Source organism: Alligator mississippiensis, chromosome 2 (genome assembly GCF_030867095.1).
Source record: "Alligator mississippiensis isolate rAllMis1 chromosome 2, rAllMis1, whole genome shotgun sequence".
Lineage (NCBI taxonomy): Eukaryota > Metazoa > Chordata > Crocodylia > Alligatoridae > Alligator > Alligator mississippiensis.
The window spans coordinates 39,998,541-40,017,721 of record NC_081825.1 but is presented as its reverse complement, the minus strand read 5'-3'; the positions used below and the strand labels follow the sequence as shown (position 1 = coordinate 40,017,721).

The following is a 19,181-nucleotide window of genomic DNA, read 5'->3' as shown; positions in this document are numbered from 1 at the left end:
TGCTCCTACCATTCTTAGTATCTTCTACCACATCTACCCCCTGTATTTTTTTAATGTAACATTAAAAAGTGTTGTTTGGCTTTACGTACGTAATGCAATTGGCTATTTGTGTTTGCAATCCAAAGAGATTATTTCACTCAGTTGTTTCTGCAGACTTACAGCATTCTGTCTTGCACCAACACAAAAACAAGCTTCTTGTGACAATTTCATGGGAGAAAATTGAACCCAATTATTAACCAACTTTTGAAGGAAAAACACACTCAGCCAAACAGCATATAGGTAGTGAAGATGAGAAAAACCAGGTTAGCTAGTTGTAGCAGTAACTGTTAAATTTAAATAATTAAACACAGTTCATTTTTCCTTATTTAATAAATAATATCAAAAAAAGTGAACCGGTTCATTTTTTACATTATTGGGGAAAAAAAAGAACAGTCTCTTGTCTAACTCCAGCAATTATACAAGCCATAGAGAAACAGATTTAGATTTTGAAACCAGGTGTGTGTGTGGACATTCCATATCCAGTTTAAAGTGGAGTCCAGTGTGCAGGCCCTCATAACTACTGACGATTTTTCCACTCCCGGGCTTGAGTCTTCGGTTGATCTGGTTCCAAGATGACCTCACTGTTCATCTGCTAAAAATCTGATTTCTTGTATAACATTAAAAGTCAGCAAAAATATGGCAAACCAACAACAATTGTGATTAAAATCATATTACTATCTAATAGTATCATCATCATCATCATACAGATGTAAAAGTTTGTCACATGAATAGTAACATGACATTTTATCTTGACTGCAGCCTTATGTAAGAAATAGAAATCAAATATTATATGCACATACACACAGAGAGTACACTTGACAGAACACCTTTACGTGGTTTACATTTTCACTTTTATTTATTCCTCAAAACTGACCATGTTGCAGGTTTTTCTTGATGAAATATGGAACCAAGCAATTTATTCTTCTACAAAATTATGGTAAAAACTTGCTCAATTTTCTACCTTATTGCTAGGAAAATTTACAGGTGCACAGTTTGTAAATTGTAACCCTTTTCGGATTGAATAGATACATGTGCTGCAAAGTTAAAGAAAAATGAAAAATAAGCACAGCACTTGCATCTGGACCAATGCAGTATTGAAAATAGGTAAACATTTACAAAGTTGGATTTTTTTTTTTTTTGCAACTTTATGAAGGGAGAAAATAGTTCAGTCCTAAAAGGGTTAACCCTAATATATTATTATTTCTAACAAAGCTGCCACTCAATCCCACAGTACAGTGCTTGAAAACAAAGTCAAAAGTCTGGCACAGGAAAGTATACACATTTGTTCAGTACTCATAAACACAGCTGCTTTTGAAAGAAAAAGTAAATAATATGGTTAATAATTGAAGAGCATTTTGTTTCAAAATGGGCACCTCTATGGAGTTATTTGGTCTAAGGTGGGTAGCTCATTTGTTTCACTCTTGTTCGGTTTGTATAAGAAATTTTTTATGCTTGGGGTATTTATGGTTTCATTTACTTAGGTTCATGCCTTTTCAGGTAATCATTATAATCTCTTATAAGTCTGTGCAATGAAAACAGAAGTGAAATAACGCATATTGTTAACAGAAACAGACAGCTGTAGGGGAGCAGTTAGATGTAAATAATTAGGAAAATGTCAGCAGCAGGATATTCAATATTACACTAGTGTTGAATTTTGAAATAGCTCCAAATAAAGAAAGCATTGCTACAGCTGAGAATTTAATTTGCTTTTTCATCATATTAGTTGGAATTATAAAAAAAAAAAACATTCTGAAGACAGACTCAAATTCTACGTATATTTTTAGAAATAAGAGAAGACAAGACTTAACAGCTAGATTTGAACAGTTGTACAGTTTTGTACTGAAAATGCTGATAAGTAGCTTACTTGAAAATTTTTAGCATCCTTGGGATATTGCTAAAATCATGAGAAAGGATTAATAACTCACTGTGCCAATAAAAGTAACAATGCCACCCACAGGAAAGAGTTTAGGCAAGTAAGTTGCTTGAACTTAACGTCAAACAACTTAACTATACACGAACATCTTTCTTAACAATAGTACAAATCTGGAAGACAATTCCTGTATTACAAAGTATTTACTGGAAACAAAAGAGCCACAATTGCAGAAAAAAGCCAACAAAAACAAGTTTCTAAAAAAAATGCATGTGATTAGGTACTGCTGAAATGGAATTTAATGTCTTTTTTCATCCACTAGATTGTAGTGTCTAGAATGGCAAAAGATAGGCAAAACATGTCAAGTTTGTAAGATTCTTTAGAAGTCCAGTAATATTGTATATACTCCACTGCGCAAACTTATTGCAAGGAAAGAAATTGAATATAAAAGTATTGCATTTACATGTAAAAAAACCATTTTAAAATAAAGAATATAAAAGCAGATGTCTCTCAAGGTTCAAAAAGCTATTTAAAAACATTCCTTGCAGGTTAAAAGGCTTGTTATGGTTTTATTTGCTATGTATGCAATGGTTTGTTCCTTATTATTGTAAATCCAATACTAATCACTTAAGTTAATCCTCAGAATAAGTGAAGAAAATTTGTGGCCCATAAGTTAAACAGTACTGTAAAATGCTTATACTTCTAACAAAAATGTTGTGAAATGATTTCTGCCCCAACACAACTGAAAGAAAATTAAATATCACACAGACAAGTAAACAGGTTTGCAAGTAAATGCCAGTAAACAGTTTAAAACAGAGATAAGGCCACAATGGATTCTGCCCTTGGTCACTGAAGGGAGATGAGGCGAGGCAGTATTTGCTAGTTTTAAGAACCAGCATTTGTAACAGTGTCATAAGGGATAGATTACATAATATAAAATAGTGAACAGGAAGGCTGGTGGCAGAGTACAAGCACATATTAGGACAGTGGCACTGATTTAACAACTGACTGAACGTGTTTTACAAATGATTTCTTCCTTTAACCACACTGTCTTCAGTCTTCAAAGTCGCAAAAATAACAATGTTCAAAGGAACAGCTGAGGCAAACGAGTAAAACAGCATCAGAGAAGACAAATATGGTGCAAGAGAAGCAATGCTTTAAAATGGTGCTGGTGTTAACGTTGGGTATTATAAAAGTAGTGAATAGAAACCTATGAAATTTGTCAAAGGAAAAGAAAACCTGGTAGGAAGCCTCAGACTCATTTACATAGTAGTTGTAGTCCCTGTTTTATGGGATGGTAGAGGCTGAGCTCTTATAAAGGTCCCATTTTTTTGCTTTGTTCTTTAAGGAAAACGTTGCACTAACATTAGACCATATCTCAGGCTTATGTCTTTATTTGGTGACTGCAACACCACTGAGATGGGTTTTCAAATATGTTCAAAGCAATCAGTTTTACAGAGGGATAAAAATGGTAAGTCCAGAATAAAAGAAAAACCAACAAGTCAAAGTGCAACTGAGCATTAAATTTATGAAGGAGGGAAGATTTTAGCATTGCACTTGCTGTTGGCAGGGAAAGAGAAAACCCCACAGAAATACAGATGGGAGGAGTTGACATCTTTACAGTGCTTTTCTAATCTTCTAATTGCCTTTTTCTAAGTAATAAATTTTACTTCTAGCTATTATGGTATGATCACTTCACAATGAAAGCATGTTCTCAGTACAAGGATTACACTAATATCTGGCCTAATTCACTGAATAGTATCAAAGAACCCCCTCCCCCCCCCCGCTTTTTTTTTTTTTGCAATTCTGATTGTGTAAGGATGACGGGCATTACCTACCAATCCCATTTGTAGCAAATACTTCTCATGGTATTTAGATACATGCCAACAAGACAGAAGACATGCTGCCAAATGAAGCAACTGGGAACATCCCACTTAGAAAATAAAACATTTAACTTACACTTAATACAACTTATGTACAAGATTAGAAAAAACCTGAACAGATAGTGAAACACTTTGTGATGCTTTTTGACTTTGAGGTGGGAAGGAGGAAGAACCCAGAAATAAACCCTTCAAAACACCAATGTATGCTTATGACACAAACAATCATCAATATGACCGTTTGAGATGCCACATTTTTTGAACTCATGTAATGTTAGAACCTCATGAATTATCACTATAAATACATATTTTTAAAAAAGGAAAACATGGAAATAACTATTAACAATGACTGAAAACAGAGCACTAAAGTTAACATACATTGCATGTATTGCAGGCAAGGCAGAGGCATTTTTTTAAAGCTTTTGCACAGACTTCATATAATCTTAAAAAAAATATGCTGGCCTTTACAAGGTTCTACTTGCTGAAATAAAAACAATTTCAGTTCATAAAAAGTCACAAGACTTCAGTTTAAAAAAAGGAACAGTTCCAGCCACAGACCAAAAATATATATATTTTTTTAAACTGGAAGAGTATGGTAATTAGATTATACAAGCATGGTCAGGCTTGGAACCTGAATATACTTCAGAGCAAAAGCTCAGAGGAAAAAAAATAGAAACTATTTGGTAACAAAAGTGTACTATATGTTGTGATACAAAAAAGGTATGGTGAAAATGTACCTTTTATACTAAAGCTTATACAAGTTCCTTGGTCCGTAAAAACTATGTTGTGTTCATGTTTTCTAGTTTGCTTAACTTGTATCCCAGCCACACTTCTATTTCTTGCCCATTAAAAAAACAGCTGAAAAATAGATTTTCAATAAAGTTCTTACATTTCAGATGTATTTTTTTATTGTGGCTTCTTATTTTTTTAAGATCAGCACTTGCAGGTAACATAGTTCAAATAATATCACTTAGAATGGAAAGCTGTTTTCCCATGAACCCACAAAAATTGTTCCATTTTCTTGCCTGTAGCACATGAGAGTCAATTAAAGTCCAAACAAACAACAGTAGTTAGGAAACTACTGTTGCCGTAGATGATGTGACGTTGGTTGGATTTGTGCTGGCATTTGTGTAACTTCCCTCGCTGTTTGTATTTGTTTCACTGGAAGCCATGAGGCTTGAGTTGGCTCTGAGAATTGCTCCAGCAGCACTGCAATGTGGTCGTGGCCCTGGCTCTGGTGTATATGTAAAGGTAAGGCTGGTAGAGTAGATTATGCCATCATTACGGACTAAAGTTACTGGAACTTGGACTGGCTGACGGACCCACCTCCAACCCTCTCGGAATGCAGAAATATCTGGAACGACACACAGCATGCTCTCTGCACATCTGACAAAGGAAAGGACAAGTGAAATGTCAAACAATCTATTACTAAAAATCCTCGCAATACAGTAGATAAGGAGATAATCAAGTTGAAAAATAAATAAATAAAAGAAAAAGGAAGGAAAAGAGAGATATACACTCTTCAAACTTCAACACCCATTGTCATGAGGCAACAGAAAATAATACTGTACCTGTACATGGTTTCAGCTTCCACATCCCCAAACCACACACGTAAATTTGGAGTGAAATTCTGTCCTGTAAGTTCCAGCATTGCTACATCCCCACCACCATTCAACTGGAGAGATAAAACAAATAGATGTAACAAAATCAATTCCCTTTACAATAAGTACAAGTACAATGAACACTGCTGTTTTTAGCAATTAGACAAAAAACATTAAAACATGACTAATTTAAAAAGCAATCATTTGAAAAGCAGCCCCAAAAGCTTGATATCCTGAAGTAATTGGTTACTCTTGATGGACAATCAATTATGTTATAAAATATAAGCAGCTAGCAGCGAAGCTTCTGGAAGTACAGACCCTGTTCTCTCTTTACCAATTAACCATCCCTCAAAACAGAAGTCCAAAGAACTTCAGGACTAAGGATTTCACCTCCTTTTGGGTAGCCAGTCTTCTGAGTGCTCTTTCAGACAGGGAACGAAGGATTTGGGTAATAAGGAAACATGCTGTTCATTTGCAACTGGTTTTTGTTATTGATAAGGGAGCCAAAATACATTTCTAAATAATAATAATAAAAAAAGTAAAAGTCCCGGAGGATTTATCATAAGAGTATAATTTGAAGAAACCCAACCATCCTTAACAAACATACAAAGTAAAAAAAAAACAAACTTAGGGCTCCTGGCAGACATTCCACTTAAGATGTGATTAAGTACATCTTAGCAGTAACCTGGCCACATATTAATCCAATTAAAAGGTGCAATAAAACAAGGAACTGGCCACAAAGTTATTATATAAAATGTGTGCTAACTTTGCGGCTGGTTCCTATTGTGCCTTCAATTGAACACGAGGCCAAGCATCAGCTGATCAAGGCTCTCTAGAGGCTGGGAGCCCTGATCAGCTGACTGCTGGTCCCAGCCTCAAGAATGCCCTGGAGCCTGTGAGCCCAATGTGCCCCTGAGGCTGAGAGCGCAGATCAGCTGACTAGCTTGCTAACTGTTGGTGCAGGGGAAGCCTAGGATCATGATCACTGTCACAACTGAGACCTGATCCCTAATTCCCCAATCACACCTCCTGCCACACATGTGTAGCATGGCAGAAGCCTCTATTGTTGGGATCATTTGCTTTATTTGGGGAATAGTTTCTTGTGGATACAGATTCGTTTTGGTGTAGGACTAGTTCTGCCTAAGAGGTTGAAAGAGCCTTAGATGAAAGATCTTTGTCCACTTGGTAGAGAAAAAGTCACTGGGCACATCAACAAGATGTTTACTGTGCAGTTGACTAATCAGCTGCACGGTAAGCATCATGCATCTACACATGTGCCCCTATTAGGTTGGAGTAAACTAAATTTACTCTGCAGCAGTGCACGCACACACACTGCCCTGGCTGGCTGGACCACAAGGGTGCTTCAATACAGGGCTGCCTGCTGGCTAGCCTTGCACTGAAGCACCCTCATGCCCCAGCCAGCCCCTCTGTAGCAATTTGAGCTTGGAGCAGAAGGCCTGGGCTGGCAGGCTGACCCCCTGGGTCCCATGTCAGCCGGGGTTGCTCCGACTCAGCTCAACGTTCTGCAGTCCCGGGCACACGTAAAAGACATGTGCCTGGAAGGAATAAGCTCTGGAGTTTATTCATACACATTAATATGCATGTGTAGATGTGCCCACTGAGAGTCAGAGCTCTTTGCTTTTACTTCAGACTCAAGTTTTATCTTGATTTAAATTTGCTTCTCTTTGCCTCAATTCTCCTATCTATAAGACTTACTTACAATAACTTGTAAAAGTCCTGTTAAGTTTAAGTAATAGTTGAAGTTTTCAAACATTCCCAGATGAGAAGTACTATAAAGAGGTACAATATTTATTAAAAAAAACAAACAAAAAAATACATATTTGACTTACTTGAAGACTTTCTACAACAGGCACAGGTGTTACTGGAGCATGTACCGGTCCCATCCCCTCATAAAATGTATATTCTGCTTTATCTGTACTAATGATTGTCCAAGAAGCTCCATCATTAATCATCTCTTTATTTGGTTCCTTTGGGCATGGAGTGGCCTTAGTAAGAAAGAGAAGTTTGGTCTGTATAACTGGTTCAGCATTCAAATCAATGTTATAAAACAGTCATTTGTATTGGTATAAGCTAGTATAGTCATTCATATTGGTACAGACAGTTGACAATGGCCATGCACAGATGGTCACATACTTCACTGTAATTTAAATGTAAATTATGCTGAGGGTAAGGACACATATACACTAAAAGTCATTTCCAATAGGGAAGGTTTCAAAAGGGTAGCAGCTGTTACATTCCAGTTCTTATGAGTAGACATGTAGGGAAGGCTACAAATGTAGTGAAATCACCCTAACTTGAACAAAGATGTATCCAGGGCTACTTAGAACAGTTTTGCAACATTTGCATTGTTTCCTACTTGTCCACACAACTGGAACATAACGGCTGCTTCCCGTTTTAAATGGCCCCAAATGTGTGCGTATTCATATTCAGATATTATGAACTGATAGTTATGTAGCTGTTCCAAGATAATAGGTGCTACTACAGTACTTCATCACTAGGTGGCAGGAAGTAGGTATAGCCAGGTGGCTTTAAGAAAGCAGCTCCTTGGGGTAAAAGTACATGAGCATAAACCAATATTGTTAATTCTGCCAGTTTTACCCCTGATTCTTTCAGCGCTAATATTCTACCAAACAGGGAGGGAAATTAATCTGGTATAAATATCTGTGTCACCTGTCTTTTACTTTCTTTTTGAACACTGGGGTAATGCTAATTACAGTAGCACAGATGTAATATTTCTCCACAGCCAGTGGCTTTCATTTAAAAATGATATCATGGTCTCCCCATAATAGAAGGTAATGAAAACCCTTATACGATGTGGAATGGATTGCAATACATTCCCTTGTGCTAAAACAGCCATAAGGAGCCCAATGATGTGCAAAATAAATAAAATAGGAAGCAAGAGAAATGATCATAACCAGAATATGAGCTCAAACCCAGATAAATATAAAAATATCTAGGAGTATTCCAACCACCCAACCCTTTTTTTAAAGGAGTAAACAGGAGTGGGAAAGGGAGGTGTGGGGAAAATACTGAACATTTCTATTGGGATATGGTCATGATACGTAAATGCGGGGGGGGGGGGGGGGGGGGAATTACTGCATCAGAAATAGTACTTGAAACAGTGCTAGAAAAAGTTCTGTCCACATACCAAAGTAGCTCTGTATTAATATTTTGTTAACTTCATGGGAAACAGAGGCCTGCATTATACTGCACAGTTTAACTGTCAGACATCAAAATGTGTGACAAAAAGGAAGAAACTACTTACCTGTTATTTTACTTTTCCTGACCTCTCCAATTCCAGTAAAATGCCTGGCTTATATTTCTTCTCAACCAGCAGATGGGGATAGAAAACTAAGACACTGTGTCATGTTTTCACCTATAAAAAGTCTAACTCTCTCAGTATTCTACTGAATACTTGGTTTAGCAGTACTAAACAAAAAATTAAACTGACACTATTCAATATGTTACAAATGGTTTTAGTAAATTAAGAATACCAATCTTATAGTAAAAATAGACATTGCCCTTTGTTGCCTTTGTGCTGCCATAAAAAAAAAGTTACAGCAGCACAAAGGCCAAGCAAACAGATGCCCATGCATACTTTGTACCACAAATTGCCCAAAATCTGTAGTTGTAACAAAGGTGGTAAGAATTTGTGCTGCTATTTAGTGGCAGACATTTATTTGCTCTGTGGTGCGTGTGTGGGCAGCCCAGAGCTTTAAAAATATTCTGATGCTTCCTTCTTTTTTCTATTCTCTATCACCTCAGTGAGGATTTGGATGCATGTAACCTTTAAAACCTTGGTGCAGAATGAAAATCTGCTTGAATTCTATTGCCCTAACCTAGGTTACAGCGCCCTACCAATAGCCAGAAAATACAGCATCCCCCTCTCTGAAAGATTTTTGGACCAAATGCATTAATAAAGAGTTGATTTAGTAGGTCAGATGAAAAAACAGATGAGGTCTTCAACCTGAAGTCAGTCAAACTCCTCAGCATGACATTAGTCAAGTGAAAAATCATACATAGCTGCTTGCTAGGAAGGCATGAAACTTCCTGAAACACTACTTTTGTCTTATTATTCATAAAATGAGGCCCCCATTGTCTGCAGCACTATAGAATCATTTTTATTAGAAACAGAATTTGAAACTAGAACACAAAGTATTTCTCAAGACCATAAAAATTAGATAATATGAGAGCACCTGGGTCAAGTCAGTCAAGATCCAGGAGACTCACTATAATTTGTAGTTTATCTGCTGCCTCCAGGAATAAAAAAACATTGGTCCCAGAGTGGTCCTTAATTTCCCCCAGGCACTGGGATTTTGTGCCCAATCCTTGAACTGTCTGTCTGTTTAATGTATTAAAACACTTCCTTGAGCAAAAGGAGAATCTGGTTGAAACCAGTTTTCTTTTTGTAGTGGGTGAGACTCCTTTTATCTGAGTGAAAGCTCTCAGTTATGCTGGATTTACTTCTGTTAGACTGAAATCCTGGAGCCCATCTGGGATTCTCTTGGTGCATCTCCCTACTGTGAAGCAACTACTGACTGATAGTCTCCAACACCTTCTTGAAAAGAAACCTGACTTTGAGGGGCTGAGCAGCTGGCCTTAACTTTAAAGGAAGAATCTGCTATCCTTGTCTGCCAACAATCTGTTTTACTGGTTGAACAGTTTATGCCATACCTGGATTCACAAATGAACAGGAAGCCCAGAAATAGGGGAATGACCATTCAGATTTCTCACCTTTTCCTTTTGTATTCCTACTACCCTTTTGCATCCCTCTTGTCAAAGTCTGGGAGCTGTACATTTCAAAAACTGGAGCAAATAATGACAGGCCAGAGATCAAATATTTTTGGAGGCTGTCTTTTTTTTTTTTTTTTTTTTATCATGAGGATCCTTGAAAGCTGCTGGTTTTCCATAGCCTTCTCCCCATTTAATTCCTGCTGCTCTAGCTATCTTAATTTTCCCACTGTCATTCTTCTCAGGTGTGGTCCTGTATGCTGATCAGTGATATACTGGTCTTAGCTGCACTGATGTCCTCCTGATAAAATTCAGTGGCAGGTGATCAACAATTCCAGCTCTGTGATAAGAAGGTGGAAGGAGTAGCCTACTCCTTGATCTTAAACTCTAGACCAGGGATATGCAACCCCTGGCACACAGAGACATTTCCCCTGGTATGCCAGGAAGCGTGCTGAGGATAAAAATTAAAATTAAAAATTAAACACTTAAGTTGCTGCTCTGGGCTCTCCAGAGCAGCCACAGGTTTCAGCCACAGTGTGAAGAGAACACAGGCAGGGACACGGACTGCATTCTGCTGACCTTGGCCCCACATCCATGGCTAAGTTTGTGAAGCACTCAACATCGCCACAGACATTGGAGCAGGGTCAGGAGAACAGAGAACTGCATCCTGCCTGCATCCCTGCCCGTGTATTCTTCACCCTATCACTGGTGCCTGCCATGGTGCTGGCTGGGGGATACAAGCGGTGGGGGGGGGCGCACGCAGCGGCGGCAAGAAAGGGAAACCAGCAGCAGCAGCACCCGATGCCCGTACTGCTTGCCCACGTGCCTGCATTGCCCGGGGGGGGGGGGAAATCAGCCACACACTGACAGCCTGCCCTCATCTTCCTCCTTTTCCCCTTCCCCCATCTTTTACTTTCTCTAGGGACCTACCAAATTCACAGCAGAAGTGGGCTGCACAGGAGGACCTTTAATCTTGTAGGTTCCCTTGCGCCACCCCCCTGCTGATTGGTGGAAGGGCTGCACTTCAAGCTTGCTCCCGATTGGCAGGGAGGAGAAAAGTGCAGTTTTAAACTTGGCACCTTTTCTGCCTCCCTGCTGCTGATGGGCCGAAGCTTGCTGCTGACCAGAGAGGCAAAAACAGTGCCATGTTTAAAACTGAGGTTTTCGCTTCCCTGATAAATTGAGGACAAGATACAGGTCCTGTGGACTGTAGGCAGGGTGGGCTGGCCCCAAAGAGGGGGGAACCCAGGCACTGGGCTAGGGGGACTGGGAGGAGTGGGGGAGCCTGTGTGTGGGCAGGCAGGGGAGACCTGGAGCCTTCTGAGGGTGGAAGCCTGCACTTCATGGGCAGGTTGTGCTCCCTGGGAGTTGCAGGGCAGTGGCGGAGAGAGGGAGAGGAGGAATAGGGGATTGCCTTCCTTTCTGGAGCCCCCTGGCCACACTAGCAATCCCTCCCCCCTGGCATTAACTCTGCTAGATTTCCATGCCAGAAGTGCTGGGGTGGCTGGCAGCCTGCCTGCTGGGGGGTGCAGCATTGCAGCTCAGGCACTCCAGGAGCAATGAGGCAGGCAGAGCCATGTGCATGCCAGTTCCAGCTGCTCCTGCTCTCCCAGCCCCTTCCACCCTCTGACTTGCACTGTGCACCACAGAGCCGAGGGCCACAGCTTCCCCTGCCTCTGCACTGCTACCCTGGGGCTGCTTGCCAAACTAGGATAAAATCATGTAATAACCCTCTCCCGCCCCCTAGCAACTGCAGGTGGTTCACTGATGAATCATCATCAGGGAAGTGAAAACCATGGTTTTAAGCATGACGCCATTTTTGCCTCTCTGCTGGTCAGCAGCAAGCAGCGGGGCTGCCGAGACCCTTCAGCCAATCAGCAATGGGGAGACAAAAAAGGTGCCAAGTCTAAAACTGCAATTTTTGCCTGCCTGCTAATCGGGAACGAGCCGCAAGCACAGCACCTCCACCAATCAGTGGCAGGGAGCGTGCGGGGGAACCTGCAAACTTAAAGATGCTGCCTCACAGCCCACTTCTGCTGTGAATTTGGTAAGTTCCTATATTTTTCTCTCTCGTCTTTCTTCTCTTTTTTCCTTCTCTTTTCTCTCTTCTCATTTTCTCATCTTTTCGTCTTTTTTCTCTTCCTTCCCCTCTTTCTCCTCTTTTTTCTATTTCTTCTCTCCACTTTCTCTCTCCTTCTTTCTTTCTCTTCCTTTTTTCCCCCTCTCTGTCATTAAAACATGCTTAACAAAAAAAGAATACACAACAACAAAGGTAGTGTATGAATTTTTATTCATTGTCACCAGGTTTAGAATTTTTAGAAAACCTGGTATTTACCGTAAGAAAAAGCAATGTTTATGATTATTAACTATATTAATTTGCAGTGTAGCCTGCCATGTACTCCCAGCCCTGGTTTTGTTTTTCTGGTGTGCTGGCACTCCAGCACCTTACAACGTAGACATAGCAGTTTTTTCGGCACTCTGGTCAAAAACATTACCTACCACTGCTCTAGACTCTAGAAGCTAAAAAATGTGGGCTACAGTTTCTCAACTAAGCAGCATAGGGTCCAACCTGAAAGTGTAAGAAGGAATGGATGAAAGTGAAGCCTGATTTCTTGTGATAGCTGCAGTGACTTCTTGTCACCTGTGAAGCAAGAGCAAGAATGGGCCCATATACACAAACACTGAGCTGAGTTTCATCACAGCAGGGTAGAAAATGCAGCTGAGAGCCTTAATCTTCTCCCTGAGAAAAACTAAGGGCTTTGATTTCACTGGGCTTACTGATTGTTGCAGAAAAAGCTCGAGAAGTTCCAAGAAGCATTTTCTGGAGGGCTGATGTACTGCACGCAAAACACTTCCCCGCCCCACTGCTCTGCAAAAGGAATTATCAAGGTGCTGCTGCCCTAGAAAACTGTTTTATTGCTTTCTGGTCCCCAGTGAAGGATCAAACTGGGCAAGCCTACTGAAAGAATTGGCCAGTGTCATAGCCGAGCCGCTGGCAGAGCTGTTCAAGCACGCGCAGTGCTCCGGCCAGGTCCCTGAGGACTGGAGAAGGGCCAATGTGGTGCCCATTTTCAAGAAAGGGAGAAGGGATGAGCCAGGTAACTTTAGACCAGTCAGCCTTACCTCTATTTCTGGGAAAATGCTAGAGAAAATAATCAAAGAACACATTTGTGCAGGCCCAGCAAGGGAAACAATGCTGAGGGGAAACCAGAATAGATTTGTCACAGGTAGATCCTGCCTAACAAACCTTGTAGCCTTCTATGACTGGGTCACACATTGCCTGGATGTGGGAGCCAAGGCTGATGTCATCTTCTTGGACTTTAGGAAGGCCTTCGACAGTTTTGCACCCTATCCTCATTGGGAAGCTAGCAGACTGAGGAGTGGATGCCTACACGGTCAGGTGGGTGGACAATTGGCTTAGGGACCGCATCCAGAGAGTGGTGTTGGATGGTTCCTTCTCGGCCTGGAGGAAGGTGGGCAGTGGGGTCCCACAAGTTTCAGTCCTTGGACTGATATTATTCAATATCTTCTTTAGCGATTTGGATGAGGGTGTGGAGAGCACCCTCTCCAAGTTCGCTGATGATACCAAGTTATGGGACAAAGTTAGTACAGCGGAGGGCAGGCAGCAGATTCAGGCTGACCTGGACAGGTTGGATCAAAGGGCAGACAGAAATAGGATGCAATTTAATAAAGGTAAGTGTAAGGTACTCCACCTGAGAAGGAGGAACCCCCAGCACACCTATAGGTTAGGGAGTGTTCTTATCAGCAGCTCGGAGGCAGAGGGATCTTGGAGTCATAACTGACTCCAAGATGAACATGAGCCAGCAGTGTAACGAGGCCATCAACAAGGCCAGTTGCACCTTGTCATGCATTAGCAGGTGCATGACTAATAGAACAAAGGAGGTGATGCTCCCCCTCTATGTGGCACTGGTCAGGCCACAGTTGGAGTAGTGTGTCCAGTTTTGAGCACCACAATTCAGGAGGGATGCAGGGAATCTGAAGAGGGTCCAGAGGAGAGCCACTCACATGATAGAGGGCCTTCGTGATAGACCCTACGGGGGGCAGGTTGAGAGAGCTGAATCTCTTCAGCTTTCACAAGAGACGGCTGAGGGGAGATCTTGTGGCTGCCTATAAAGTTATTAGGGGAGGTCAACGGGGAATAAGGGAAGCGCTGTTTACTAAGGCACCCCAGGGAGTGACTAGGAAAACCGGGTGTAAACTAGTTGAGAGTGGATTTAGGTTAGATATTAGGAAGAAATTTTTCATAGTAAGGATGGCCAGGATCTGGAATGGGCTTCCAAGACAGGTGGTGCTATCACCTAGCTTCGAGGTCTTCAAGAGGAGGCTAGACAGTCACCTGGCTGGGGTCATCTGACCTTGGTCCTCTTTCCTGCCAGGGGCAGGGGGTCAGACATGATGATCCACTGTGGTCCTTTCCAACTCTACAATCTATGAAGTCTACACAAGACGCTATAATGCACAGTAGCCTATTGTACTGCACATTAGCATGTCACAGCAAAAACTGTGCTAATGCACGCAGAATTAGTCTACTGCACATTAAGCAGTAATACTGTCTGCCTTTGTTATTGTGCTTTAGGGCAGGCTAATGCACCTTTATGTAGTGCCTCATATTAGAGGTACTAAACTTAATGTGCAGTAGCAAAGGTGCATTAATGAACATGTACATGCACCCCATTTGTCAGTTTTCCATCTGCTGTCAGAGCAGCCACATACAATGCCCCCCCGATTACATTCATCATGTAATTAACGTGTTAGTCATGCAAAAATTGTAATACACTACATGTTCAAGCAATTTGATAAAAATGGCTAACTAACCAATAATATTATTAATTTAATGTGAAACATCTTTGTGGCCGATTTGTATCATGCCTTTAATTTGAATAAACTAGTTTAAAGGATGCACAAAGAGTATGAGCTTGGGAGCTGCTCCATGGTGCTGGGTTGCCCCCAGGTGGGAAGCTCCACAGCAGAAACCGGTTTGTTGGTGTCAGGCTGCACACAAGCTCCCCTTTATATTTCCTAGTGCCTAAGCAGCTTGGCAACAGGAAGCCAGGTCTCAGAATTGGGAGTCACTGGGTTCTAGCAAGTTTAAAAGGCATATGGGCCATCTATCATCAGGGACCAGCTCACTAATGCCATGTTGTACAAGTGCCCTTTAAACATCCCGGAGTGCAGGATCAGAGAACACGTTCCCAATCCCAGGCTCCCTGTGCACTGGCAGATACACGATGGAATCTGGGATAGAATTCTTCAGGTCCTATCTCACAACTAAATTAACGTACGAAGGGGGCCCACAGTGCATAAATTGTGGAGGCTCCCTTAGACCTCCAGTGCCTGCTTTTCTTAGCTCCTGTTGCAACAGCCTGCTAAGAATTATACTTTTCATCTGCTGGAGAGAAGTATAACTGAAGACTATGAGATGGCTATACCCTTTATATGAGAAAGTCTGGCATCTCAAATGTCAGCATGGTCTCTCCATTTGCAGGTTTGAAAGAACTATAACTTAAATGTATACAACAGGGGGTGGCAATGTTTTCTAGTACTGGGCCACAGTGACTCAGCTCAGGTCAAAGGTGGGCCAGCATTAGGGCCCAGCCACTCCTGCCACTGTTCCCTGCAGTCCAGCTGCAGAGCAACATGGGCCAAATGCCTGGCCATGGTGTAATGTGGGCAATGCCCCTGCTCCAAGGGATGGATCCAGAGGCTCCATGGGCTGCATCTGGCCCACAGGCTGTAGCTTGCCAACCTCTAATATATGCTGATATAGAAGACAGGTGAGAGAAGAGAAAACATATCATCAATTTGGGCTAGGAAGATCGAAGCTTAATACTTAGCCTTTAAAAGCAAAAATACCAAAGAGAATCCAGTGCTGTGGTCTCCAAATATTTTGGAAATGTTGACTTGATTATGTTTATTTTTTCGTACAGTATGTTTAAACAAACTCACTTGAAACTGGATTATTCTCTCCTGGGAAAGGCACAAGTACATTCTCTCAGTATCTTTAAGGTAGAACGCACATTTATGGAGCTGTGATACTGGATCATCTGCATCCAATAACGCTGTCTGTTTATCCACTTTTCGAATTATCTATTGGTGAAAAAAAATGCACATACAAATACCCTTAACATCAATGCAATAAGTATTTTCTGTCAGACAGAGTCCTATCTGAATATGTGCTGCATACACACGTATTTCTCCATGCTTTGCTAGGACAGAGGGGGGAAAAACTAGCAACATTCCTTTTTGTTTGCATGGTAGTATTAACACACCATAAAAGGAAATGCCTCTAGGATTGAAAACATGTATAGCAAATTGTAGCAAAACAAGCTGATCAGTCAATTTAAATCTTGAAAAATAGGAATTTAAAGGCACTGACACTTTCTTAATTATAGTTTTGTAAAAGCAGCAACTATAATAGCAAATCTTTTGACAGGTACTTGTAATGAATATTGTTTAAGATGTAACTGTACAAGAACGGATGGCTGTTTCCTCAATCTGAAAGTTCAACATAAAAAAGGTAGTTTTCAATTTTTATAAAGACAGAGTAATTGATATTTAAAAATTATAAAAGAAAAACAAAGCCCCCCCCCCCTACAGACTGGAAATCTGAAGCTTGCAATTTTAAATCAAGTTCTAGGAAAAAGGTTTAGTATTTCACTTTCTGCAACATACTCAAAAGCAGCAGCTAGAGTACTTAAAGATTTCTAAGCTGCCAATCAGAAAGCTATGTCCTCTAAGATTTCTTATAGTTATTAGCCACGTAATTTTCCAAGCCCACATTTTCTTTCAGAATTTCTGTCCCAAAAATGTTTTTGTCCCAAAACTAATGTGCTGAATGCTCCTGGTAACCAAGGGTAACAGGCGCACTTTGATTAATCTTAAATTGTATTTGACTACTTTCATTTCAGATCTCTCAAACTTCAAATGATTGTACCTGCTTCAGCTAGCATCCCAATAAAATGTAATTATTTTGATGTCAAATTAACACAAAACATGCTGAAGTGAGAGGAAATCTTCCCACTAACTTCCATATGTGCTGGATCAGACCTGTAGACAATAAGTCTGTATATTTTTTTTTATATTGCTATAGTTCAACAAAGCATGTTTAAGTATCATTTTATACTACAAGCAATGAAATAAAGAACGTTTTGCCCTCAACAGACCAACTCCATCTATCCCATAGGTTTCGCCACAGGAAATATTTTTAGCATAGTGGGTCTGGGAGATCTCCTGGATGACGAATTAAGGCTGCCTCCAAACATTATTTCTCCAGTGCTCCAAACTTCGTGGCACTAAATAAATAAAAGGCACTATGGGCAGAACCCCCTGGTGAACTCAAAGTCGTGCTCTCCAACCAGGGGGCAATAGGAGGCTGCTCCATAATTGCTGCCACTCCTAGTGGAGCCTATCACTGAGCTGGACAGGCTCACTGACCAGCTTGCAAGCCTAGCTCCCAGGGTTTCAGGCTCCCCAAGAGCCCTTTAAAGGTCCCAGTGCTTTAACAGGCTGTAAGCAGCCTCCTTACACTTACTGCCAGGTAACAGGGTTGACAGGGCTCCCTGTAAGCCTCCAGTGGCAGCAGAGGCAAATCAGGATCTGCCTCCACCACCTACAGGAAGACACCAGTAAGGGGGTTTGTAGGAAGAAGCAGCAGGATTGGATGGGGTAGAAACACACCAGCAGCCTCATAAGGAGCACTCTCAGCTTTTAAAGGACCATGTGTGCCTGTAAGCCCAGGATCCTGCATCACTCCCCAGTCAGGTCCTAGCAGCTTGGGAATCCTAGCTAGCTGCACCTGTCGCAAGCGAGCCAGATCACTGGTCTGGCAGTCCTGACAGCTCACTCCTGGGCAGGCTGTCGGGGAGGTAGCTGTTATCCTCCTCTCTCCCCTCTGAAGCCTCTTGTGGACTCACCGCCCCTCCCTATACTCCCCTTTACTGGCCATATGTTAAAATTCATCCCAGCATGACAGGTAAGTTGCTCTTTAAATAGCAGGACATGTTTAAACAGCACTTTGTCATGGATCTGATTTTTGAGGCAGGTTTGCCATTTTTACCTAGAGACGAATTCTTTTACCATTTGGCTTGTTACCATTTGTTGCAAGATAATCATATATTGGTGTAAGAAATTCCATGACAGGAGGATCCCTAAATTAATGTTTCAGAATTTTGTACAGTCAACACCTCAGCACCCAAACCTCTTCCACAGCCTGCTAGGAATAAGTAAAGTCTATGGGGGACTTCATGATGGATAAATGGATCATGATTGCACATGTATATGCTATAAAGCAGGGGTGGGCAATTATTTCGGGTAGAGGGCCGCTTACTGAGTTTTGGCAAGCCATTGAGGGCTGCATGACAGGCAGCCATGGGCAGATAAATATTCATTTCCTTAATTGGGGGGGGGGGGGGGTGGCCAGGCCGGAGAGAATGGTTTGGTGGGCCGCATTTTGCCCACCCTGCTATAAAGTCTATACAGATTATACTGCTGTGACTTATACTGTTCATTATATACAAAAGCAGGGATGGCCAACTTTTAAGCAGCCAGGGGTTGCACACCACACAGGCCATACCAGTGTGAGCCCCCCTCCCCGCCCAGGGCACATGCTGCATGAGCCCACTCACCCCTACTGGATCTCCCCAGTACCATAGGCTGTGCCATGCTACACTGCCCCACTTCTGGGTCAGGGACAAGCAGCAGAGCTGGAAAAAGGGGGAGGCCAGAGATCCTAGCTGCTGCTGCAATTAGAGAAATAGAGGTGGGAAGGACAGCTGGCTGGGAGCCTGGGAGCTGCAAACTAAATCCTCATGGGCTGCCTGTGGCCCACAAGCTGCCAGTTGAACAACCTTGTACTAACACAAGAAGTATGGGGAATAAGTAGGAAGAATTGGAAGTCCTAGTATAACTGCATACACGTAATGTAATTGGGATAGCCAAACTCAGTAAATAGTTTGTATAATTATACTACTGTCAGGAAAGACAAGCAAGGTGAAAAAGGAGGTGGTGTTGCTCTTTCCG

At 41.6% G+C, this 19,181-nt stretch overlaps 1 protein-coding gene across 3 annotated transcripts in view; it reads right to left on the bottom strand.

Annotated features, from left to right (window-relative positions):
* Positions 1 to 350: 350 nt before the first annotated feature.
* The window catches only part of RBPJ (recombination signal binding protein for immunoglobulin kappa J region), a 109,155-nt gene continuing 90,324 nt past the window's right edge, over positions 351 to 19,181 (bottom strand). For all 3 annotated transcript variants that reach the window (XM_006260435.4, XM_006260434.4, XM_059721616.1), the window contains 4 exons: positions 16,110 to 16,250; positions 7,241 to 7,396; positions 5,361 to 5,464; positions 351 to 5,175 (listed from right to left, as the gene is read on the bottom strand). In XM_006260435.4, coding sequence (XP_006260497.1) covers positions 4,860 to 5,175; positions 5,361 to 5,464; positions 7,241 to 7,396; positions 16,110 to 16,250 — 717 coding nt within the window. In that variant the 3' untranslated portion in view covers positions 351 to 4,859. The remainder of the gene's footprint in view (positions 5,176 to 5,360; positions 5,465 to 7,240; positions 7,397 to 16,109; positions 16,251 to 19,181) is intronic.